Source organism: Bos mutus, chromosome 4 (genome assembly GCF_027580195.1).
Source record: "Bos mutus isolate GX-2022 chromosome 4, NWIPB_WYAK_1.1, whole genome shotgun sequence".
NCBI lineage: Eukaryota > Metazoa > Chordata > Mammalia > Artiodactyla > Bovidae > Bos > Bos mutus.
Window position 1 is genome coordinate 6,778,617 of NC_091620.1, and position 27,345 is coordinate 6,805,961.

General features: G+C 39.0%; 1 protein-coding gene across 3 annotated transcripts in view; it reads right to left on the bottom strand.

The window, feature by feature from the left end:
- Window positions 1-27,345, bottom strand: part of LOC102282757 (coatomer subunit gamma-2) — an 88,172-nt gene that overhangs the window by 41,408 nt on the left and 19,419 nt on the right. For 2 of the 3 annotated variants that reach the window (XM_070369012.1, XM_070369013.1), the window contains 5 exons: window positions 22,655-22,734; window positions 5,407-5,482; window positions 3,559-3,651; window positions 2,495-2,581; window positions 1,048-1,205 (listed from right to left, as the gene is read on the bottom strand). In XM_070369012.1, the coding sequence (XP_070225113.1) occupies window positions 1,048-1,205; window positions 2,495-2,581; window positions 3,559-3,651; window positions 5,407-5,482; window positions 22,655-22,734 (494 nt within the window). The remainder of the gene's footprint in view (window positions 1-1,047; window positions 1,206-2,494; window positions 2,582-3,558; window positions 3,652-5,406; window positions 5,483-22,654; window positions 22,735-27,345) is intronic. The other variant, XM_070369014.1, reaches the window with a different exon arrangement.

Genomic DNA, 27,345 nt, shown 5'->3' on the forward strand with positions numbered 1-27,345 from the left:
ACCAAGCTACTCTACCATTACTGAGAGCAGGAAGCTCAACAGAATATTTTTTCTAACATTCCATTTTATGTTCTCTGTTGACATTTACATCTCCTAGTTTTTTTAGTGATTACTCAAGAGATTACAATACTGATCCTTATATTATCACTATCTACCATCAGATAATATAACACTACTTCATGAACAATATGAGAACCCTGAAGTAAAGTGAAGTGAAGTGGCTCAGTGGTGTCCGAGTCTTTGAGACCCCATGGACAGTAGCCTACCAGGCTCCAACGTCCATGGGATTTTCCAGGCAAGAATACTAGAGTGGGCTGCCATTTCCTTCTCCAGGGGATCTTCCCAACCCAGGGATCGAACCAGGGTCTCCTGCATTGCAGACAGACGCTTTACCATCTGAGCCACCAGGGAAGTCCAATGTGTAATTCTACTAGTCTCCCTCATGTGCTTTAAATGAATAAATTATTTAAATAAATCATTAAATGCAATACTTCAACATTCTCTTTTATAAAAATAAAAAAGAAAAGATTCTTAAGGTCACGTCTAGCTTTCACATTTAATTATTATATAACCTACGGTAAGTATTTTTTTGTTCAATATCAGTTTGTTATTTATTGTATTATTAGTGGTCATACCCTATTAAGTGCATATACTGGAGCATGTGTGTGCTCAGCAACATCCAACTCTTTGTAACCCCATGGACTATCGCCCACCAGGCTCCTCTGCCCATGGGGCTTTTCAGGCAAGACTACTAGAATGAGTTGCCATATCCTCCTCCGGGAGATCTTCCTGACTCAAGGATTGAACCTGCATTGCAGGCAGATTATTTACCACTTAGCCAATAGGGAAGCCCATACCAGAGCATACATTAAGGTAAAAATAAAAGCTGTGTTACTAGGAATTTCATGATTTTTTTTCTTAATTTGGAAAACACCAAATCCCTCTGAAAAGTCAGCACTGCCCAAAAAATATTCATAAAGGAAATAAACTCTGAGGCATGTTAACCAGCAAATGGAAAATTACTTAGGTTTAGATGAAAACACTTACCCCTCTTCATTTTCTTTTAGTAAGCGACTGGCAATTCGGATCAACATGCAGTAAGCAAACTGTGATTTGAGACCAGATTTAGTAAATTTATTCAACATCTTAGAAACAGCAAGGCGATCATTCTTTTTAAGGTGATACAAAACTCCCAATGCATGGTACTAAAGAACAAGAAAAAGAATGTAAGACAGAAAGAAGGCTGAATAGGAAGAGGATAAAACTGACATAAAAATGCAATCATACAGAGCCAGGTTTTTAATAAAAATATACCCAACTCTAACGTATACAAAGGGAATTATCTTTTCCATGCTGAATCAAACAAAGGCATGATTGAAAGGATGAGTTTTTAATTTACCCTGTTAATTCAGATTAGGTAAGTATTAAGGGGATGACATACAATCTGAAGACGGCTCTAGCAGATTCAGCGTTGCCCCATCCATCCTTAGGACAAAGGCTCTCAGGTCCAAGGCTTTAACCAGTGTTACAGGTCTTGCTTAGTGGCTTTAAATCATCTGTGGTTATGTTAGTGGTTAATAGATTCATCTCCTAAAGTAGGTTTAAGGCATGTAATTATCATGGCACTTTGTGTAAAAACACAATGATCAGAGTTAGGAGGGTGAGAATGTTTCCCAAGGGAAAAATTACTACTTTATTTCCTCATAACTGAATATGCTAACATGAGAAGTAAATGCTGAAATGGAATAAGTAAGTACTCTCTCAAACACATATGGGGTATTTTATACAAAAATGGCCAGTTAAGAATTTAATCTTGTTCCTTTTAATTAAGAATAGCCTAGTGAATATCAAAAGTAGATCCTTCCAACAAAACAGTTTTATGTCTAATATAATCATGGGTTTTGGGTTTTGGGTCATGGGTTTTGGGCTTCCCGGGTGGCTCAGTGGTAAAGAATCCACCTGCCAATGCAGGAGACGCAGGAGACATGGGTTCGATCCCTGGGTCAGGAAGATTCCCTGGAGGAAGGCATGGCAACATGCTTCAGTATTCTTTCCTGGAAAATCCCATGGACAGAGGAGCCTGGTAGGCTACAGTCCATAGGGTCACAAAGAGTATGACTTGACTAAGCGACTGAGCATGCAACTCAAACAGTATAATCAAGGCCTGAAAAGCTTGGAATTGAACATCCACCTTCACAAATTAATTTTCAAACAAAGGACTAAAATGAATTATGACCTTTGGAATAAGCATCTCAAATATCACTGAATATAAGAATCTTTCTCAAACATTCTGACAGCTACTAAATACTACCAGGGTAAATCATAATTAGGGGATACTTACTTGAGAATATGCACAAACAAGCTACTTAATATTAAATTCTTAATATTAGTCTTTAGCTAATACTCATCTGAAGAATCAATAAACTGCCCCTAAAACGTAGGGTTACAGAAAGCTGATCTAGAGATATAAGCTAAGGTGATTCAGTGACAGTACCTGGACCATAATATTATCACTTGAAGCAGCTTCTTGGGCTTCATTGACCCAGCGCTTAACCACATCATAGCTTATCTTCATCATGTGCTAAATACAGAAAAAATTGAGAACAGATCATGCACAGTCACTAAAAGTTTAGAAACGTTGAGTTAGTTTTCTTGGAAAATCACTAACAGACATCTCCAGGAAAAAAAAAAGAAACAACTTTACAGTGTTACACGTCTATTTCAGTCTCTGAGACAACGAGTAAACCTGACACACTTGTGCAAGACCCTGTGCAAAGGCGGCGTGTGTCTGTGGGCTGGGAGAGGCGCATAAAGGGAAGTGATGAGAGGGAAAGGACGGGAAGGGAATGGATAATTAATAAGATGGTACTTAAATAATGTCAACATCAGAGGTTTTACTTCCAGGAAACTCACCTGGAAGAAAAAACAGAGTGCTGTAAAAAAGTAGAGTACCTGCTGTAAAACTTGACCAATTATACTCCAGAACCAGCAACTCTCGTGATTCAGATGATCTAATCCATTCACACATTAGTACCCAATTTTAATCAAATACAATGTGATAGGCTGTCATGAATAAATTTTGTTTTGGTGAAAAAGAGAAAGAAAAGACATTACTAAAACAAAGAGCACTTCCTGGGAGAAAATTTAGTAGCAGGACAGTCGACTTTGGACTGAAGGACACTTGCAGACACAAGGCACCAACAAAAACAGAGGACGAAGAAACAAGAGGCACAAGGGCAGGTCATAAAGGAAGAGTCAAAGGAAGAGACTGACTCTCAGTTTCTTTCCTGACCTTCATCCCACCCTTATCCCCCATCTGTATTATATGTACAACATACCTTTCTGATGACCAAAACCTTTCAAACACATGAAAATTTCATGCTTTTAACTGCCCATTTTAATTGTTCAATGTTCCTTTGTCAGATAAGGCATTTGTATGAAGTAACAGAAATGTATACATATTTTTTAATGTTTCATTTGTGAGAGAATCATAGTGATATTTTGTTTTTGCAACTAGAAACTGTACCATGCATGAGAATCAGCTACTTGTCCACTTACTAAGGAAGATACCAATGCTGAACTCGATACACTGGAGACTTTATCCACAATGGCCTGCTTCATGTATCTCTCAATGGCCTGCAACATTGTTCCCTAAGAACATTCATAAAGAAAAAGGCTGAAGTAAGACATTTTCATGCAAAATTACCTCTTCAAAATAATCTACAAACACAAGTCACACATCTGTTTCTGCACAAATATTCAGAATGTATTAAAAGGCTTATCATATAATTATCAGATCCCAGAGGACAGGACCCAAACAACCAAGTGGCAGCTTCAAGAAGGAACATTTTAGAGTATACATAAGAAAAGGAATAACTGCTCCACAATGAAATAAATGGTCTCAAAGTGGAGAATCCCAGTTTGGAAATACACAAGTAAAGGCTGAACCTACCAGAGGTATTATAAAAGGAATTCCTAAATGGGGATGCTTTTGAAGTCATTTAGATACCTCTATGTGTAGCACATATATTGGCTGGTCAAAAAGGTCATTTGAGCTTTTGCACATCTTACAGAAAAACCCAAACAAACTTTTTGGCCAACCTAATATTTTTCATATGGATCTCAGAAAGTTCTATAAATGAATTGTAAACTCTGATTATTTCAAATACATAAGAAATTACATGTGGAATATGCTAATTATATTGAGTCCTCAACATGAAATCCTCTGAAAATAAAGTTCTTTTTAACTTACCTGGAAGAAAGTTTAGCCCCAGCAAGGTGGTGTTAAATAAGGATGGTACACACACCAAGCTCAATTACTTAGATGAAGAGAAGCTTATTGCTAGCCCTGGCATGGTCAAGTCTTATGCTATCGATTTAATGGTAAAAACAAAAGCAACCACAACAAAGTAACGCACTGAAAAACATTAAACTATTTCTATTACTCCTTCTAGGATCCAGATTTACCATTTAATCCTGCTCAACCTTTGAAAATTGAATGCAAATGTATACATAAAATATACCCGATCATGAATATAGCCAAGATCTTATTCAATTTGCTTGGCAATGCCCAGTCTGCCCTTTATTTTAACCCTTCCTGCAAAGTTCCAAGAATGGGACAGTCTTACATACTCTGTAACCTCATTCCTTCTAATACAATAGACTAAGTCAAGGTTAAACACCTGACTTAGATCCGGGTGGACACAAGCCACTGGCTAGCTGACAGCTAGTCAGACTTTCTCCTAAATATTTAAATGAGGAGGCTTGAGCCTCATAAATAATGGATCATAATAGTAAATACCTGGAAATCTTGCTGTTGAGATCCTTACAGCTGTCCTATTTCTAGAAAGTTCTGACATCTGGTTGTAAGTTTTACCTCAAATTCTGAGAGATTTGTATTTTGTAATAAAGGTTTTTTTTAAGCTAAATTTGGGACGTCCCCAGTGGTCCAGTGGTTGAGACTTCACCTTCCAGTAGGTGGGAGGGTCAATTCTTTGGTCAAGGGGTTGAGATTCCACATGCCTCTTGGCCAAAAAAACCAGAACATAAACAACAGAAGCAATGTTGTAACAAACATAATAGACACTTTGAAAATGGTCCACATCAACAAATTTTTATAAAAATAAAAAAGCTAAATTCAAATGGCTTTTGTTTCCTATGAGCAACGTGCTCTATGACAAAAATTCATGAGAGTAAATATGGAGAGAAATAGACTAATCTAAATAAACAAAAGAAAAAAAAAATCTAGAAGAAAAAAAGCCTGGAGCCACAAAAGCCTTTCTGGTAGTCGTGTTTCTCTGCTGCTGCTGAATCACAAAGTCAGACAAGGAATCCTACTAAATTTACATGGCCACCTGCAGATAAACACAGGTCCCCTTTGATGCCTCAGTAAAGCAAAGAACTTACATCAGTGATTCTGCAGAGAGCCCTGATGGCTGGGCCTCGGTACACATCTTCCTTTCCAGTCATGTCCTTAGTCAGACTGAGAAAAATCAAATTATTACCATAAGATTAAAGTTTTCTCTTTTGTGGAGTCCACCCATACTTAATTCCACTTGTCCCCATAATTATTTTAATGAAACTACTGATTCAACAAATATTTATTGAGTATCTTCTTTGGATAAACATAAAAATTATTGGATAGAAGACCATTTTAAATCTAAAGAACACAGCAGGGAGCAAAACCAAGTCTTTGCCTTTATGGAGCTTACGTTCTAGAGGGAAAAGAGACATTAGTCACATACACTAAGTACATACATAATTTTAGGTCTATCCATGACTCTGCAATCTCATTCCTTTTTATGACTAAGTAATATTCCATTGTATACTGATTACCGGCATAAAAAACAATGACAGAGAGCCTCATGCTCAAATCCCAAGTTCCCCAAACCTAACTCTTTAAAAGAAAATGACTGATAGCCAAAAGGCACACGAAAAGATGCTCAACATCACTAATTATTAAAGAACTACAAATCAAAACTCACACCAGTTGGAATGGATATCATCAAAAAAATCAACGAACGATAAATGCTGTAGAGGGTGTGGAGAAAAATGAACTCTCTTACACTGCTGGTGGGAATGTAAATTGATATAGTCACTATAGAGAACAGTACAGAGGTTCTGTGAAAGTGAAAGTGTTATTTGCTCAGTTGTGTCCACCTCTTGACAACCCCACGGACTGTAGCCCGCCAGACTCTTCTGTCCATGGGATTCTCCAAGGCAAGCATACTGCAGTGAGTTGCCATTCCCTTTTCCAGGGGATCTTCCCAACTCAGGAATTGAACCTGGGTCTCCTGCATTGCACATGGGACTCTATAGCATCTGAGCCACCTGGGAAGCCTAAGGAGGTTCCTTAAAAAACTAAAAATAGAACTACCATATGACCCAGCAATCCCCTCCTGGGCATATACTGAGAGAAAACCATAACTCAAAAAGATACACGTACCCCAATGCTCACTGCAGCACTATTTACAATAGCCAGGACACTGAAGCAACCTAGATGGCCATCAACAGAGGAATGAATAAAGAAGATATGATGTAAAGTGAAGTCGCTCAGTCATGTCCAAGTCTTTGCAACCCCATGGACTGTAGCCTACTAGGCTACTCCATCCTTGGGATTTTCCAGGCAAGAGTACTGGAGTGGGTTGCCATTTCCTTCTCCAGAGGATCTTCCCAACCCAGGGATTGAACCCAGGTCTCCCGCATTGCAGGCAGACGCTTTACCATCTGAGCCACCAGGGAAGTCCCAGGGAAGACATGATACATATATACAATGGAACATTACTCAGCCATAAAAAGGAATGAGACTGCAGAGACATGGATAGACCTAGAGACTGTCATTCAGAGATAAGTCAGAAAGAGAAAAACGAATATTGCATATTAATGCATATATGTGGAATCCAGAAAAATAGTACAGATGAATCTGTTTGCAAAGCATAAACAGAGACACAGATGTAAAGAACATACATATGGACACCAAGGCGGGTAGACTGTGAGGATAAACTGAAAGCTTTGGATTGACATATATACCCTCCTATGTAAAAACAGGTCACTAATGAGAACCTACTGTATAGCACAGGGAAAAATAAAGAAGGTACAATCTTCTTTATTGTAGGACATTTGAGGACATTTGTTAAAGTAACCTTACGAATGCATTTCAATATACATTAGGTGCAGACAAATATTGTTTGATTCCAATTATATGAGATACCCAGAATGAGAACAAGACCCAGTTTCCCCCTCAGTCAGTCTATCCCTTCGGGAAGCTCCATAAGCCTCTTATCTTTCTCCATCAGAGGGCAGACAGACTGAAAACCACAATCACAGGAAACTAACCAATCCAATCACATGGACCAAAGCCATCTCTTCACTCTTACCATCTCCTGTTTGATCACTTCCAATCTGCCTTGATTCATGGACCTAACATTCCCGGTTCCTATGCAATATTGCTCTTTACAGCATCAGATCTTGCTTCCATCACCAGTCACATCCACAACTGGGTGTTGTTTTTGCTTTGGCTCCATCTCTTCATTCTTTCTGGAGTTGTTTCTCCACTGATCTCTAATAGCATACTGGGCACCTACCGACCTGGGGAGTTCGTGTTTCAGTGTCCTATCTTTTTGCCTTTTCATACTGTTTATGGGGTTCTCAAGGTAAGAATACTGAAGTGGTTTGTCATTCCCTTCTCCAGCGGACCACAGTTTGTCAGAACTCTCCACCATGACCCGTCCGTCTTGGGTGGCTCTACACGGCATGGCTCATAGTTTCACTGAGTTAGACAAGGCTGTGACCCCACAAGAGACTGTCCCGGACTTGCCTGTGGGTGTCTGGGAGTCTCCAGCAGAGGTGTGGGTTGGTGGTGGCCTGCTGCAGGGTTGGGGGCATTGAGTATAGCAGTACATGCCTGGGATCTTTTGAGGGAGGTCACCATTATCTTCATTAGCTTCACCATATTTTGGACCCAGGTAAAGAGCAGGGAGGGAACACAGCTCCACCCATCAACAGAAAACTGGATTAAAGATTTACTGAGTCAAATTCATAGAGTCCAAAAATACACTGGTATGTGCCAGGGGCTGGAGGTGGGGCTGGAGAGGGGAAATGGGGAGTTAAGAGTTTAATGGGGACAGAGTTGTAGTTTAGGAAGGTGAAAAATTTGGGAGATGGATGATGAGAGTTGCACAACAGTGTGAATGTACGCCGTGCTACTGAACTGTACAGTTAAGTACGGTTAAAATAGTATGCTTTATATTTTGTGACTGTGTGCATGCTTGGCTGCTCAGTCATGTCCAATTTTTTACATCTCCATGGACTGTAGCCCACCAAGCTCTTCTGTGCATGGGATTCTCCAGGCAAGAATACTGGAGTCGGTTGACATGCCCTCCCCTCCAGGGAATCTTCCAGACCCAGGGATCGAGCCCACTTATACCTGTGTCTCTTGCACTATAGGCAGATACTTTTCCTGCTGAGTTATGGAGAAAGACTTTTACCACAATAAAAAAAAAAATTTTTTTTCTTCTAAAATAATTACTTCAAGATGTCTCTTTCTCAGGAATGGCTTTCTAAAATGACAACTGTCAATGATTCCAGACCCTTCTATGGAGCTGCAAAAGCAGGCAGGGGAGCGTGGACTGAGGTACAAAATTTCTTGTCCCTAATTTTAAAAGGTTTCTAATCTTTAGACTATTCATTCTTTTGTCTTTCCTTCTCCTGTCTTCTGTGCACTTATAGTACCCTCAAATTGACTCTCCATCTCCTCTCTCACTCAGTTCCCCTCACATAATCCAGAATGGCCTCCAACTCACTTCATCAGGGCACCAAGAGGAGAAAGGCTGAATAATTGACAGTCCTTCAGTTTCTTTCATTTTTCAATTATTAAAGTATTTTACTCCTGTAACAATCCATTCTCAATATATTCAGAAAGGTATAAAATATAAAGTCTAAGTCTGTCCTCATACACCCTAGCCTGTAGTGCCACTCAACCAGAAACAGTCATTGTGAATAGTCACTTATGTTTCCTTAAGGAAGCTCTTAAAATACATATTTACAACCACAGGGGTTTATTAAAATGCATGCCAATGGATATCCACTCCTCTGGTACCTTCAAATATACTTAATGATATAATCTGAGAATCTTTCCATACGGGCAGATTTTTTAAATTTTTATATATTTATGTTTTAAAAAATATATAAATATATATCTAAAATCTTTTTAATGACAGCACAGATTTTCATTGTTTGGATACAAATAATTTATCAACCAGTCTTTTTCACAAATATTTGCATTTTTCCAATTAGATGAAAACTGAGGTTTGGCAGGATTAGTTCTTCTAAGGCGTCTTTCCTTTGCCTGTTGATAGCATGGAAGTAGTCATAATAATGTATAAACAAAAAAGCATGTAAAAGAATGAAACCAGAACACTTTCTAACACCATACACAAAAATAAACTCAAAATGGATTAAAGATCTAAATGTAAGACCAGAAACCATTAAACTCTTAGAGGAAAATGGGCAAAACACTCTCCAGCATAAACCACAGGAGGATCCTCTATGACCCACTTCCCAGAATATTGGAAATAAAAGCAAAAATAAACAAATGGGACCTAATTAAAATTAAAAGCTTCTGCACAACAAAGGAAACTACAAGCAAGGTGAAAAGACAGCCTTAAGAATGGGAGAAAATAATAGCAAACAAAGCAACGGAAAAAGAATTAATCTCAAAAATATACAAGCAACTCCTGCAGCTCAATTCCAGAAAAATAAAAGACCCAACCAAAAAATGGGCCAAAGAACTAAATAGACATCTCTCCAAAGAAGACATACAGATGGCTAACAAACACATGAAGAGATGCTCAACATCACTCATTATCAGAGAAATGCAAATCAAAACCACAATGAGGTACCATTTCAAGCCAGTCAGAATGGCTGCTATCAAAAAGTCTACAAGCAATAAATGCTGCAGAGGGTGTGGAGAAAAGGGAACCCTCTTACACTGTTGGTGGGAATGCAAACTAGTACAGCCACTACGGAGAACAGTGTGGAGATTCCTTAAAAAACTGGAAATAGAACTGCTGTACAACCCAGCAATCACACTGCTGGGCATACACACTGAGGAAACCAGAACTGAAACAGACATGTGTACCCCAATGTTCATCCGAGCACTGTTTATAATAGCCAGGACATGGAAGCAACCTAGATGTCCATCAGCAGATGAATGGATAAGAAAGCTATGGTACATATACACAATGGAATATTACTCAGCCATTAAAAAGAACACATTTGAACCAGTTCTAATGAGGTGGATGAAACTGGAGCCTACTATACAGAGTGAAGTAAGCCAGAAAGAAAAACACCAGTACAGTATACTAATGCATATATATGGAATTTAGAAGGAAGTAACAATAACCCTGTATGCGAGACAGCAAAAGAGACACAGATGTACTGAACAGTCTTTTGGACTCTGTGGGAGAGGGCGAGGGTGGGATGATATGGGAGAATGGCATTGAAACATGTAATATATCATATGTGAAACGAATTGCCAGTCCAGGTTTGATGCATGATACAGAGTTCTTGGGGCTGGTGCACTGGGATGACCCAGAGGGATGGTATGGGGAGGGAGGTGGGAGGGGGTTTAGGATGGGGAACACATGTACACCCACGGTGGACTCAAGTCAATATATGGCAAAACCAATACAATATTGTAAAGTAAAATAAATAAATTATTTTTTTAAAAAGGCATGGCTACATTCCAAAAAAACTTAACTTACAAAATGGTACAACAGCTTTGGCCACTGGCTACAGTTTGCCAACAGCTGCTCTGAATTTCTGTTTAGCTTAGGCTGCCCTGACAGTAAAGGCTTACCTACAGATAAGTTTATTTGGGAATGTGTTCTGAGGGAGAAGTAAAAGATAAGGAAGTAAACAAAGGAGGAGGGAAAATCAACCCAGACAAGTTTTCTCTAGTGAATCACTGCCACAAGCAGCTGGTTATTTAATGAGCAACCTACTGAGGAACCTAATGAAATATATCTCAGCAACCACACATTCAAGGAATGAAAAAGAATTTATCCACAAGCTCTTCGCCCCTGGTAGAGAGTTAACCCCAGAGAGTTAACTCCCCGTTCTCTTAACATTCACATGTTAACTCACAAATATGATTTCAGAGTATGTACAAGAAATTTCAGGGCAGAAAGCAAAACGTTCACGACATGCTTCAAGTGAAGCACTATCGATGCAAGTAAGCTGGGCCCTCGTGGAAATGCTGACCACAGCCACAACTGGAACCAAAGACGAGGCTGAAGAAACGTGAGGTGGCTTGAAAGCGGCACCCAGTATGGCTCATCCTTTGTACCCCTCAAGTTGGAACATGTCTTCCATTGAATCTACTCTATCACTGAGTCTTTAGGATGGTACCGTTCACTATTTCTACGAGAGACAGGAAGATGAGTAGAACATGGTAGAATCCTTGCTGCTACAGCTCATTTCAAAGCCATAACCGATACTCATCATCTCCTTCATATAACCATCCATTCTGTATTTCCCTCACTCTTGGCCAGCACCTTCATCTTATCTTGGTTATGCCTCTGGTAGGTGACTCAAACCTTTATCCCAAGGGATCCACACCTTTTGTTGGTTTTACCCTGGTTGGACCATTGGTTGTTCTCTAATCATCACTTTCCCATGCATGAATGCACCAAAATATACTTGAGTGAATACTCTGAATTCTGGATACAGTCCTCTCTGTCACCTTTATATGAACAACCCTAGATCCTGGTTGGAATCAAGGTCAATTACCTCTATAAGTACATCACCGCCTCCCATTGCCTGCTGGTCCACTAGGCATGAAGAACACAAAGTGACCCAGTAATAGTCGTCATTTTGAATGTTTAACTGGTTCACTTGCTGCTCCAGGGCTGTTCTGACTCTGGAGTGTGTGATGCCTTAGGTTTGCCAACCTGTTATTCAGACATGTAGCATCCAGAAGTGTGGGACAACTCTGAGCTGAAGATAATCCATAACCAATGGGAACCAGGGATCAATGGGTTAAGTGCTTCCCTTTTTTCATCCCTTGAAAACATTGTCCCCTGGGAACTGGGACCTCTAATCCATACTTAGAGTGAGAAGTGGAAAAATAAATTCTCCAAGTGGGTCACTGGGAGTGAGGGAGAGGGGCTGGTCCTATTTCTAACTATGGATTTCTGGACCCACCTGGTCTATTTACTGGCGACAGTACCATACACTGGCAACTGATCCAGTGCATACATGGCATCTTGGAGGAGAATTCCCAACCTCACAGGGTCTACCTCCAACCTACTACTTCAGCTGAGTAGTCAACAGGCCATGTCGTCACGGCAGCCGGCTGTCTCCTTCTAGGTGACACACAATGTAGCAGAACTACTGCCTTCCTCCCTTGTCATGAACCCACATCACTCCATTTTTGCCATAAAATGAGTGGCAGTGTCATGTAGGATACCATGACAATAAATCAAGAATAACTGTTTATACAACAACTTGCACCTACTGCAAACCTCTAGTTTATTCTCTATTTTATGGTGTTTGGGTCATGCAATTTAAAAAAAATTATGGAGTCAAATTTATCAACCCTTTCTTTCACTGCCTCTGGATTTTAGTGGTAATTACAAACCTTTTCCCCACAGCAAGGTTTTCCTCTAGTACTTATATAGCTTCATCTTTTAAAATTTATATTCCTTATCTTTTCAGAGTTTACTTATTTATATGTTGTGAAATACAGATCAAATTTTATCTTTTTATAAGTGGCTACTCAGTTGTCCCAGCATCATGTATAAAAAAAGTACACGTTAAGCTGGAAAGAGAAAAATATTGTATATTAATACAAATATATGAAATCTAGAAAAATGGTACTGATGAACCTATTTGTAGGGCAGGAATAGAGACACAGACGTAGAGAACAGACTTGAGTCCACAGCAGGTGAAGGAAAGGGTGGGACAAACTGAAAAAGCAGCATGGACATATATACACTGCCATGTACAGAAGAAATAGCTAGTGGGAAGATGCTGTAGAGCACAGGGAGCTCAGCTCTATGCTCTGTGATGACGTACCAGGGTGGAATGAGAGGGAGGTCGGGAGGAGGCTCAGGAGGAAGGGGATATATGTATATTTACAGCTGATCTACACTGTTGTATGGCAGAAACTAACACAACATTGTAAAGCAATGTTATACTTCAATTAAAAAATAAATTACAAAAAAAAAAAAAAAAAGATCCTGCATGCCACAACTAAAACCCGGCACAGCCAAATAAATTACTTTTTTAAAAGTACATGTTTGAAACTGGAGCCTATTATACAGAGTGAAGTAAGCCAGAAAGAAAAACACCAATACAGTATACTAATGCATATATATGGAATTTACAAAGATGGTAACGATAACCCTGTATGTGAGACAGCAAAAGAGACACAGATGTATAGAACAGTCTTTTGGACTCTGTAGGAGAGGGCAAGGGCAGGATGATATGGAAGAATGGCACTGAAACATGTAAATTATCATATGTGAAACAAATTGCCAGTCCAGGTTCGATGCATGATACAGGGTGCTCGGGGCTGGTGCACTGGGATAACCCAGAGGGATGGGATGGGGAGGGAGGTGGGAGGGGGGTTCAGAATGGGGAACACATGTACACGCATGGCAGATTCAAGTCAATGTATGGCAAAACCAATACAATATTGTAAAGAAAAGTAAATAAATAAACAGAAAAAAAAATCAAGTACATGTTTACCCCAGTGATTAGAGATGCCATCTTCATCATATACTAAATTTTCACATATACTTGGGTCTAATTCTGCACTTTCCATTTGTATCAGAGAAGTCCACAAAATGTGGATCAATACAGCTGAGGTGACGCTTTACTAGCCATAGTGATAGTTTCCACTGGTCTCTTTGTCTATGGTACTAACTCCTACCAGAAGCATATGGGAAATCCAACTCCTCTACATCCTTGGTAATATTTGGTAAAGTGAGTCTATTTAATTTTTAGTTGATTCAAAGATGTATAGTGGTATCTCATTGTGGTTTTAAATGGCACATCTCAGGGTTTCAGGTGTCTGAAATACTGCTGTCACATCACAGTAATGTTCCAGAACTAGGGCTGGCCTCAAGCAAGACCAGAAAGTAAAGAGAAAAACAAGAACAAACAAGGATTCTGCCCCCATGCTCTCCAGCTTGCAGAGGTCTTGTCTTTAACCTGTGCTCAGGATTGAGACAGGCTTCAGTCTTTGTTGACTCCTCCCACCATACAGTTCTTGGATTAGTCCATTCTTGGTCCAAAATAACCATGAAACTCACCATATTGTTATTCATTCAGTTCAGTCACTCAGTCGTGTCTGACTCTTTGCGACCCAGTGGATTGCAGCACACCAGGCTTCCCTGTCCATCACCAACTCCTGGAGCTTGCTCAAACTCATGTCCATCAAGTTGGTGATGCCATCCAACCATCTCAATCCTCTGTTGTCCCCTCTCCTCCTGCCTTCAGTCTTTCCCAGCATCAGGGTCTTTTCCAGTGAGTTAGTTCTTTGCATCAGGTGGCCAAAGTATTGGAGTTTCAACTTCAGCATCAGTCCTTCCAATGAATATTCAGGACAAATTTCCTTTAGGATGGACTGGTTTGACCTCCTTGCAGTCCAAAGGACTCTCAAGAGTCTTTTTCAACACCACAGTTCAAAAGCAGCAATTCTTTGGCACTCAGCCTTCTTTATGGTCCAACTCTCACATCTATACATGACTACTGGAAAAACCATAGATTTGACTAGACAGACCTTTGTTGGCAAAGTAATGTCTCTGCTTTTTAATGTGCTGTCTAGGTTGGTCATAGCTTTTCTTTCAATGAGCAAGTGTCTTTTAGTTTAATGGCTGCAGTCACCATCTGTAGTAATTTTGGAGCCCAAAATAATTAAGTCTCTCACTGTTTCCACTGTTTCCCCATCTATTTGCCATGAAGTGATGGGACTGGATGCCATGATCTAATTCACTGTTATTATTCAAAGGCCTCAGGTATACCTGTATACCTTTCTATACCTCTGTCCAGAGGTTTTTGTTGTAATTATTGGAATAGATGACCTGTCATGACCTTACTTCATCTTGGCTAAAATTAGAAGTCCCCTGACCTTCCCTTTTACTCGCTGGTGTTCATTAAAGAAGAGAAGGGAATTTTATGACTTGGCATCATTTTCATCATTTTCTCTCAAAAGTCTTCCACAATTTCATTTTAATAGAGAATAAGTATTTAATAGAGAATAAGAATCGAAATAAACTGGGGCAGTGTGTGTGTCAACTGGGCAGGAGAGAGGGAAGAAAAGCAGCATATAGAAAGGTTTCACAACACCCATTAAACCCACTGAGACAGTTAATTTTCTGTGTCAACTTCACTGAGTTAAGGGATGCCCAGATAACTGGTAAAATATTACTTCTGGGTGTGTCTGCTGCTGCTGCTGCTAAGTCGCTTCAGTCATGTCGGACTCTGTGCGACCCCATAGACGGCAGCCCACCAGGCTCCCCGTCCCTGGGATTCTCCAGGCAAGAACACTGGAGTGGGTTGCCATTTCCTTCTCCAATGCATGAAAATGAAAAGTGAAAGTGAAGTCGCTTAGTCGTGTCCGACCCTCAGCGACCCCATGGACTGCAGCCCACCAGGCTCCTCCGTCCATGGGATTTTCCAGGCAAGAGTACTGGAGCGGGGTGCCATTGCCTTCTCTGACTAGGAGAGCTTTTTCCAGAAGAGACTGGCATTTGAATCAGTAAGCTGAATAAAGAACAGAACAGCCACTTCTGTGGAAAAAATAAAATGGAGTAATCAGATATGCAAGAAAATTCAGTTCTATTGTTCTGAAAGCCAAAGATGGTAGAACTTCATGGAGTGTCTAACCATATTAAAGCTAAGAGAGTAGCCAAGTAAAATACGGACTGAAAACTCAGCTTTTGGGATTCTGCAATTAAGAGATTACTAGAAATCTTTGAGAGAGAAGTTTCACTAGAGTGATGGCTAAGTCAAATTAGAATAGTATCTCACTTCCTTTCTTATTCTACACCAAGTCCTGGTAGACATAATGTCAGGGACAGCATCACCATTCAAATCGAAAGGCTGTTTCAGGCTTGAATATTTCTTACCAAGTCTGTGGATGGTCTTAGCTTCTTGCTTCCTTCAGAAACTAAAGTACTATCTTCCTCTTGCCCACATCCTCACATTATTCCCACAACTGATATCAAAACTGCCTGCCAGACAGTCATTCCCATAGCCCTTAGCCCCCTTATTTCTTCCTAAACCACAGTCTCTAAACTGAGACTGTGAAATTTCCTGAGACTAGGGATATAACTAATCACATACTGATATCCACTCCCCCACGATACTTGCCATGTGAGCCATGGGTCAGTCCTCAGGACTCAATCCCAGAATTCTAAGCAATCTTCAGATGCAGACTTTCACTGGTGAGTCTCATCAGACAGGGGTAAAACAGTGTGACCAGACTGTCCATATACTTGACCATCCTTAAGCCACTAACTAAATCTGTGTTTTTTCTTTAAATGAGTTTTAATTTATATACAATTAAAAAATGTCAGCTTAAGTGTTTGGTTAGATGGCATTTGGAGTCACTCATGTAAGCTCTATCCAAAATAAATACTGTATACTTCCTTCATCTCAGAAAGCTCCCTCATTCCCACATCTAGTCAGTTTCCTCCAATCTACCAGACTTTTGGTTTCTATCACCACAGCTGAGTTTTGGCTGGTCTTTGAATTTATATAAAAAGAGTCATCCAAGCATTCTTTTTGTGTGTCCTCTTTTGTTCCAACATACTATTTTAGGGGTGTGTCTGTGTTGTTGCTTGAATCAGCAATTTGTTCTTTTTTATTGCTCAGTAGTGATCCACTATATTAATAAAACACAATTTGTTTAGCCATCCTCCTGTTGATGAACCTTTGGATTGTTTCTAGTTTAGGGCTATCACAAAGCTGCAATCAAATTCTTGTACAGTCTTTTTCTGTGGTCAAAGATTTTCATTTTCTTGGGTAAATATATAGCAGTAAAATCACTGGTCACAGGGTAGGTATATGTTTAACTTCATAAGCAACTGCCAAACCTTTTCTGAGGTTGCTGTACCATTCTACATTCCCATCTACAATCTATGACAGCTTCAACTGCTCCATACACTGGATACTGGAGTAGGGTTGTTGATTTAGTACTGTCAGGCTTTGCTGGTTTAACCATTTTAGTGAATGTGAAAGATACCTTACTCAAGTTTTTCATTTCCCTGATGACTAATAATATTGAGAACATTGCCATGTGCTTATTGGCTCTTTATATATATTCTTTAGTGAAGTGTATGCTTTCAGATCTTCTCAATATCCATGCTAACATAATTGCCTATGGATACAGAATGGTCATCTAATACATTCGTTTTCTATTCCTGCTACAACAAATGACCACAATTAGAGGCTTAAAATAATAAAAGTACATTATCTTATAGTTAGTCCTATGGGCTAGAATTCCAACTTGGTCTCACTGGGCTAAAATCATGTCAGCAGGCCTGCATCCATCTCATAGGCAAAATACATTCACCCCATGCCAAGATTCCCCCAAATCAACACATTACAGCATTAGCTCAAAGTCCAAAATCTCACTTAAATCTCACCCAACTCAAAGCACCAATCTTATTATCAAAAATCATAAGGGATGGGTGAGAAAGGGTATAATTTATCCTGAGGCAAAATTCCTCTCTACCCGTGGACATGCTAAACTTTAAAACAAGTTCCCTGCTCTGAAACACAAAGATGGGACCTGGCATCACAGAACACACACAAACATTCCTATTCAAAAAGAGAAAATGGAAGGCTAAAAAAGAGTTACTGGCCCCAGACGATTCTGAAATCCATCCAGGCAAACAGGAAGAGGGTTCAAGTCCTAAGCAGAATTCACTAGGTTCTCAGCTCTACCCTATGGGCCTGCAGCTCTGCCCTCTGAGCCATCCTTCCTTTTTATAAAGGGCAGCCTGTGTTTAAAGCTGAGGAGTCTTACCAGCCTGTCTCCTGCCTGCAGAATTTTGGGGCTCTGACAGCCCTCTTTCACTTCGTCTCTGGTCCTTTCAGTCCACGCTGGCAGTGTTTCTGCTGGTGTAAGGTTCTCAAGCGCCTTGTGGGACTACCATATTTGTACAGACTTACTCCACTAGTCAAGAGGTTCCTCCACAGATCTTGCCTAGATAATCCCATCTCTATTTTCAGCTTCTGCTTAGATGCTGAGGGAATCTATGAGTCACACCCTTGATCTCTCAGAGTGGTTTGTGTGAGTGAATATTCTGACCTTTTAATCTGAGGTTTGAGCAAAAGGCTATACAGTAACTGATTTTTTCCCTCTAAAGAATGCTTTCCAAACACACATCTCTTGATTTGAGCATGCTCTGCCATTTTTGTAGGCTGAGAATTTCCAAAATCAGCAACTTCTGCTTTATTTTTGTTGTGTTTTTGAGGTGTAATTGATCATACAACATTATATTAGTTTCAGGTGTACAACCCAACGATTCAGTATTTATCAAGATCTCCTGGTTCACATTTAACAGGTCTCTCCTCAATTTTTACTGTACTCCCAAATTTTACTAAATGACAAAGAGAGAAATCAAGTCACACCTCAACATTCTGCTTAGAAATCTCAGTTAAATATCCAAATTCATGTTTGCAAGCCCCTCTTTCCACCTAGGGCAGGATACAGTGCGACTAAGCTTCCTGCCACACTATAACAAGGATCCCCGTCCCCCAGTTTCTATTAATAATAGAAACTTCTTCCTCATTTTCTCCTGAGCCCTCACCACCAGCACCTTTAATGTCCATGTTTCTGTCAACAGTCTGTTCACAATGATACCTGATAAACGTTTTCTCTATCCTGCTGCTCACTTCCTTCTTAGTCTAGAAGAGGCATTAATGGTCATATTTCTACTAACAGTTTGTTCAAGGCAGTGCAGAATTTTTCTATCATGCTCCCCAAACTCTGCCAGCACATGCTCACTACCCAATTACAAAGCCATTTCCACATTCTTAGGTATTTGTTACAGCAGCCCCCCACTTTCAGGTATCAAAGCCTCTTACTAGTTTTCTTTTTTCCAGTTTTGAGATGTGAGTGACATATAACACTGTCTAATTTTAAAGTGTACAAGATACTGATCTAATACACTAGTATACTGCAAAATCCAGTAGATTTCAATTGTTGCTGTAACAAATTATCACAAACTTAAGAGGCTTAAGACAACATTCATTTCTTTACCTTGCAGTTCTGTAAGGTGAGGTCCAACACAGGCCTCAGTGGGCTAGGATCAAGGTATGAGCAAGAAGGCATTCCTTTCTGGGGGCTGTCGGGGTTCATTCATTTCCCTGCCTTTTCCAACTTCTGAGGTTACCCATATTTCCTTGGTTTGTGGTCCCCTTCCTCCATCTCCAAATCCAGCAAAAACAGTGCAGCTCTGTGGCCCTGCTTCCACCATCACATCCCTTTACTGAGGCTTTTCTTCAGCCTCTCTCTTCTACGTAAGGGCACTTAGCCTTGTATTGCGCCCACGTGGATAACCCAGGATATACTCCCTATCTGCTGATTAGCAACTGGAATTCCCCTTTGCCATGGACCATACTGACAGGTCCTAGGAATTAGGACAGGGAGGCCTTGTGGGTGGAAGAATATTATTCTGCCCACAACATCTACTAATCACTTCAAACAAACAAGAAGCAAACCATAATGTAAAGCGGCCTAACAGGACTCAGGTGGAAGTACTACCTACCAGCTACTCGAAGGAATGAAAATCCTCAATCAACAGTTGATACTCTATTTTTAACTTTTCCACTATTCAGGGAGACTAGCAATCTCGGTCGGAGAAGGCAATGGCACCCCACTCCAGTACTCTTGCCTGGAAAATCCCATGGACGGAGGAGCCTGGTAGGCTGCAGTCCATGGGGTTGCTAAGAGTCGGACACGACTGAGTGACTTCACTTTCACTCTTCATGCATTGGAGAAGGAAATGGCAACCCACTCCAGTGTTCTTGCCTGGAGAATCCCAGGGACGGGGGAGCCTGGTGGGCTGCCGTCTATGGAGTCGCACAGAGTCGGACACAACTGAAGCAATTTAGCAGCAGCGGCAATCTCAGGGAAGATTTTCTTTGTTTTTGTTTTTTATTTGTGCCACTTGTGGTGAGTTAACTAATCTTAGTTAACTAAGTACCCATTTTCAATCCCTTCTCTCAAGCTTGCCCCTTGGGCTATAAAAGCTAAATACTCACTTTCCTGGCCTCCTAAGGTTAGTCATAACACAGTTGTGCCAATGAAATCTAAAAATTGCCTTGGGAAAAGCTTTTGCATACCTGATGAAAGAGGCAGATGGTGCTGGCTTTCTCTGGCCCCCTTCCCAGTACCCATCCCATCTTGAATGGTGCATTGCCAGTAATTCAGGCATCTATTTTGCAATAATGTGAGGATGTCCCAAAGAATTTAAGACATGTCAGCCCTGACACTGCTGAGCCACTGAAACAACACCAGTTTCTCTGCCTATTTTACGTGTTACTATTTACATCTGGCTCTGTTCTTTTCAGCTGAAAGCTTTACTAATTGAAACTTCAACACAACTGCTGGTTAAGCATAAGTATCCTCCTCCAAAATTTATTTTGCTATACAAATATCAGATTCACTTGAATGAGTTATAATTAATAACTATGAACTATAACTATTAATAACTATTTTTCTAAATAACATTTGTTAAATGTCTTAGGACTCTAAATTACACATTCTCATTCTAGAAAATTTGAAAATTATCAAAAGTTTAAAGAATATAAATAGCCACAATTCCAAACACCCAGAGATAACTTACTGGTAATGAATCAGTGTATTTTCAGCCATAAATTTTTATAAATATACTTAGAATATTTTTAAGACTATAAGGAATATACAGACTTGAATCCAACTCTCATTCAGCACTGTACTGAGGACTTTTTCATATCATTAAAGATGTTTCAAAAATATATCCAAAAAATTAAAATATTTCATCAATAATGAATGCTATCTCTGATTGTTTTCTGAGGATAATTTCATAGATGTGGAATTACTGGATTAAAGGGATAAACCCTTTCAAACATTCAACAAATGCTGCCACACTGCTTTCTAGAAAAACTGAACCAATTCATTATTCTACCTCCTGTTTACGAGAAAATCAATATCCCTTACAAGTACTGACTGACTTTTTTCTTTTTTGCCAATGTGATTGGCAAAAATATTGTAATTTTCCAAAATTTATACAGAACTCATAAACTCACTGCAAAAACAAAAAAAAGATTTAAAATGGGCAGATGTGAATAGACATTTTTCCAAAGAAGACATACAGATGGCCAACAAGTACATGAAAAGATGCTCTACTTCATTAGTTATCAGGAGAATGTAAATCAAAACCACAATAAGATTATCACCTCACACCTATTAGAATGGCTATTAACAAAAACACAGAAATAGCAAGCGTTGAGGACATGAAGAAAAGAGAACCCTCTGCACTGCTGGTGGGAATGTAAACTGGTACAGCCATTAGGGAAAACAGTATGGAGATTCCTCAAAAAGCTGAAAATAGAACTACCATATAGCAATTCTATTTCTGGGTATTCATCTGAAGAAAACAATAACACTAATTCAAATATATATACGCATTCCCATGTTCACTGCAGCATTACTTACAATTGCCAAGATATGGAAACAAGCTAAGTATCCATCAATAGATGAATGGATAAAGAAATTGAGGTACATATATGCACTGGAATATTATTCAGCCATTAAAAAGAATGAAATCCTGCCATTTGTGACAATATGTATGGACCCTGAGAGCCTTACGTTAAGTGAAATAAGTCAGACAGAGACAAATACCATATAATAGTTCTTATATGTGGAATTTAAATAAGTAAATAAATATACATATATAAAACCAAGCTCATAGATACAGAGAACAGGTTAGTGGATGCCAGAGGCAGGGACTAGGGGTGAAATAGGTGAGCTGCTCGGGTTTTTGGGGTGTTTTTTTTTTTAGTTTAAATAATTTGAATTTAAAAGCATAAAAAAATATTGTAACTCATTCTTGAATTTTTAATTTACATTTTTTGGTTACTAGAGAATGACTAGTATATTTAGTCATTCTAAATGACTAAATGAGAATGAGTAAAGATATTTAGATTCTTTATATTAGTTATTTTATTAATTATCACATGGAGATAACTTTTGAAATAGAAGAGTTCTTTATATATTATAGATATTAGTCTTTTGATGTACTTATATTTTATTTCATAAAGCAACTATAATATAAAATTTTAAATTTTTAAATAATATTTTATTTCAGTGCATCATTTACTTTTTAGTTTTGTTTGATGACATACTATGATTCTAAATGTAATCAATCTATTAGCATTAGCCTTTGTAACTTCCTTTTTTGCTTTATCAGACAGGGATGGTTTTCATAGGATGACAACCACATTTTAGAAAAGAATGCTCTTTGACATTATATTCTTTTTTAAATTCTTATTGGCTTTCTTACAGTCAAAATGTAAAATTAATAGAAAGAGGACAACAAATACTCCACTAAATATTTAAGTATCCCATCCCAGGTTTTAACTATTCACATACCTGCTTGTAACAATTATCACATCCTCAGAGATGGTAGCCATTTCTTTGATGGTAAGGTAGCACATTCTTCTCAATGTTTGCTAAAAAATTATTTATAAAAGGCAACAGGTTATTCATAAGGAAATGGTTTTTTAAACTGTTTGAAATGAGGACCCCAAATAGATATACTTACAAAACTATTCTTAACAAGATTATCATCTACCCTTTTGATATTTGGCAAAACTAATACAATTTTGTAAAGTTTAAAAATAAAATAAAATTGTAGTTGGAAAAAAAAATAAATAAAAAAATAAAAATGTCTGGATGAGGGGACTTCTGTGGCATTCCAGTGGTTAAAACACCACATTCCCAATGCTGGGGGCCTGGGTTTAATCCCTAGTCAGGTACCTAAGATCCTGCATGCTACAGGGTGTAGCCACAAAAGAGAGAGACAGAGAAATGCCTAGATGAGAAAATGTTCAGAATTCTACTATTTCCTAAACACAAGTAACTGATGCACTAAGAGTGGAAAACATCTAGATGAAAATACAAACATTCAATTCATTATATGGGTCTTTATACAGAAACACCCACACTGTGACTCTGACAGTGAGTCCAAAGAGAGGTTTTTCAGAGAGCTAAAGGCGTGTCCTAAAAAATATTTTTTCATTCTTTAAAAATATATACACAGACATGCAGACTCTGTGTTTTCCTCAGTTTAGCATATTTTTCCTTAGGCATTTGTAGTTGTATAACTAACTTCTATTTTCAATTATCAAGATTTCTACATGGATACCTGGATCCAAAATCAGTGTTAAACTAGCAATAATTAAGTTTTGCCCACCCTGTCTCCTTACCTGGATTTCTAATTTTATTTATAAACATCCATACTCAATGCTAGAAGGAGTGGTTCCTCTCGCCTGTCTTGCCTCCTTATTTATCAAGTAACTTCAAATTTCTTATGAGTAGTGAAACTCAAATACCTCAGACCCAGCTTGAGTCTGAGCGGTACAAAGGATCTGCTGGAGACTACTGAGCCCGTGAAGGAACAGACAGAACAGAGTGAGGATCTTCACGGTGATTAAACACAGAAAAAAATCACCCCAGAAAGAGAAAGGCAGCACGTGGCAGATGAATGAGGCATACCACATCCATCTGAAGCTACTATGAGAAGAAAGCAAAAAATGAGAATCAAAATTTCAGAGCAAAAGAAAATTTACACTCCCTTGTAATAAAAATCTACCATGAAGCAGAATAAAACTAGAGATATGAAAAAAGTAGCTAAAGCACAAAAAATTGAGGCTTACCACTTTAGTCATTGGGGAAATACAAATTATAGCCACATTTCAGATATCACCTCACACCTACCAAAATGGCTAAAACTTAAAAAGAGTGATAATACAGTGTTGACAAAGATGTGTTTTTAACAAGTAAAACATATGACCTAAACAAATACAAAAATGCTGAATAAAATGGGAACAAAAAGATTTTAATATGAAGCCAAAAGCAAAGTGAAGGGACATTCACAGGTGCCAAAGATGGAAAAATAAGTAACTCACAGCCACAGAAGTACAAGCTCAGGGTCTTGCATAGGATAAAGTATCTATAGTCTACAAAGGTTGGGATTCTAAAAGGTATATTTTTCAGGCACAGGGAAACTATTCTAGGTAATAACTCAGAAATACAGCAAGGAGTGAAGAGTTAAAAAAAAAAAAGTGGTAAAAAGTAACAAGACAGTGTGATATTGGCAAAAGAATGGACAAATACATCAATGCAACAGAAGAGACAACCAAGAAATATACTCACATAAATACAGCCAACTCATCTTTGACAAAGAAGCAAAGGCAACACAATGGAGTGAAAACAGTCTCTTCAACAAATGGTGGCAGAACTGGATACCACAAGCCAAGAAGTTGAATCTAGATGCAAACCTTACACTCTCCTCACAAAATTATCTCAAAATCAATCACAAACCTAAATGTAAAATGCAGAACAATCAAGTTCCTAGTAGAACACACAGAAGGAAACCTAGATGATGTTTATTTAGTATGGTGATGGTTTGTGAGATACAACCCCAAAGGCAAGATCCATGAAAGAAATAATCGATAGGTCAGCCTTTAATATAATTCAACACTTCTGCTCTGCAAAAGACAGTGTCAAGAGAATGAGAAGATAACACAGACTGGGAAAAATATTTACAGAACACATAACTGAGAAAAGATCCAAAATACACCCAAAAAATCCTCTTTAGAATCAAAATAAGAAAACATAATATTAAAATGGGTCGAAGATTTTAGCAGATAACTACACTTAAGAAGATAAAACAGATGGCAAATAAGTATATGAAAGGATGCTGAATGTTATATTCATCAGGGAAAGTTAAATTATTAATAAGACAAGGTATGACTACACCACTGACAGAATGGTCAAAATCAGGAACACCAACACCACCAAGTGCTGACGAGGATGGGGAGTCACAGGATCTCTCCTCACTGTTGGTGAGCAAACACTGTACAGCCTCTTTGGAAGACAGTTTGACAGTTTCTTACAAAAACAAACATACACGTAACATGTGATCCAGCAATTGCTCACTTTGACATTTATTCACAGGAGTTGAAAACTTATGTCCACACAGAAACCTGACTTTATACCAGCTTGATTCATAATTGCCAAAATTGGAAGTAATCAAGATGTCGTTTAGTAGGTGAATGGATAAACTATGGGATATCCAAACAACAGAAAGTGATTCAGTGCTAAAAGGAAGCCATGAAAAAAACAAAAAGGAAACTTAAAAACGTATTACGAAGTAAAAGAAACCAATATGAAAATGCTACATGCTGTTATGATTCCAATTATATGATAAATAGCTAAGAAAAGAGAAGTGAAAGGCAAAGGAGAAAGGGAAAGATACACACAACTGAATGTAGAGTTTCAGAGAATAACAAGGAGAGACAAGGACACCTTCTTAAGTGAACAGTACAAAGAAATAGAAGAAAAACAACAGAATGGGGAAGACTAGAGATCACCTCAAGAAAACTGGAGATACCAAGGGAACATTTCATGCAAAGATGGGCTCAATAGAAGACATAAATGGCAAGGACCTAACAAAAGCAAAAGGGATTAAGAAGAGGTGGCAAGAACACACACAAGAACTATACAAAAAAGGACTTAATGACCTGGATAACCACGATGGTGTGGTCACTCACCTAGAGCCAGATATTCTGGATTGCAAAGTCAAGTGGGCCTTAGAAGTGCTACTATGAACTAAGCTAGTAGAGGTGACAGAATTCCAGCTTCAGTTCAGTTCAGTCGCTCAGTCGTGTCTGACTCTTTGCGACCCCATGAATCGCAGCACGCCAGGCCTCCCTGTCCATCACCAACACCAGAGTTCACCCAGACTCATGTCCATCGAGTCAGTGATGACATCCAGCCATCTCATCCTCTGTCGTCCCCTTCTCCTCCTGCCCCCAATCCCTCCCAGCATCAGTCTTTTCCAATGAGTCAACTCTTCGCATGAGGTGTCCAAAGTACTGGAGTTTCAGCTTTAGCATCATTCCTTCCAAAGAACACTCAGGACTGATCTCCTTCAGAATGGACTGGTTGGATCTGCTTGCAGTCCAAGGGACTCTCAAAAGAGTCTTCTCCAACACCACAGTTCAAAAACATCGATTCTTCGGCGCTCCGCCTTCTTCACAGTCCAACTCTCACGTCCATACATGACCACAGAAAAAAACCATAGCCTTGACCAGATGGACCTTTTTTGGCAAAGTAATGTCTCTGCTTTTGAATACGCTATCTAGGTTGGTCATAACTTTCCTTCCAAGGAGTAAGCATCTTTTAATTTCATGGCTGCAGTTACCATCTGCAGTGATTTTGGAGCCCAAAAAAATAAAGTCTGACACTGTTTCCACTGTTTCCCCATCTATTTCCCATGAAGTGATGGGACCAGATGCCATGATCTTCATTTTCTGAATGCTGAGCTTTAAGCCAACTTTTTCACTCTCCACTTTCACTTTCATCAAGAGGCTTTTGAGTTCCTCTTCACTTTCTGCCATAAGGGTGGTGTCATCTGCATATCTAAGGTTATTGATATTTCTCCCAGCAATCTTGATTCCAGCTTGTGCTTCTTCCAGCCCAGTGCTTCTCATGATGTACTCTGCATATGAGTTAAATGAGCAGGGTGACAAAATACAGCCTTGACGTACTCCTTTTCCTATTTGGAACCAGTCTGTTGTTCCATGTGCAGTTCTAACTGTTGCTTCCTGACATGCATACAAATTTCTCAAGAGGCAGATCAGGTGGTCTGGTATTCCCATCTTAGCTATTTTAAATTTTAAAAGATGCTGCTGCTAAAGTGTTGCACACAATATGACAGCAAATATGGAAAATTCAACAATGGCCACGGGACTGGTAAAGGTAGGTTTCATTCCAATACCAAAGAAGGGCAATGCCAAAGAATGTTCAAACTATTACACAATTGCGCTTATTTCACATGTTAGCATGTAATGCTCAAAAATCCTCCAAGCTTGAAAACTATGTGAACTGAGAACTTTCAGTTGTATAAGCTGGATTTAGAAAAGGCAGAGGAACCAGGGATCTAATTGCTAACATCCACTGGATCATAGAAAAAGGAATTCCAGAAAAACATCCACTTCTGCTTCACCTGACTATGCTAAAGCCTTTGACTATGTGGATCACAGCAAACCATGGAA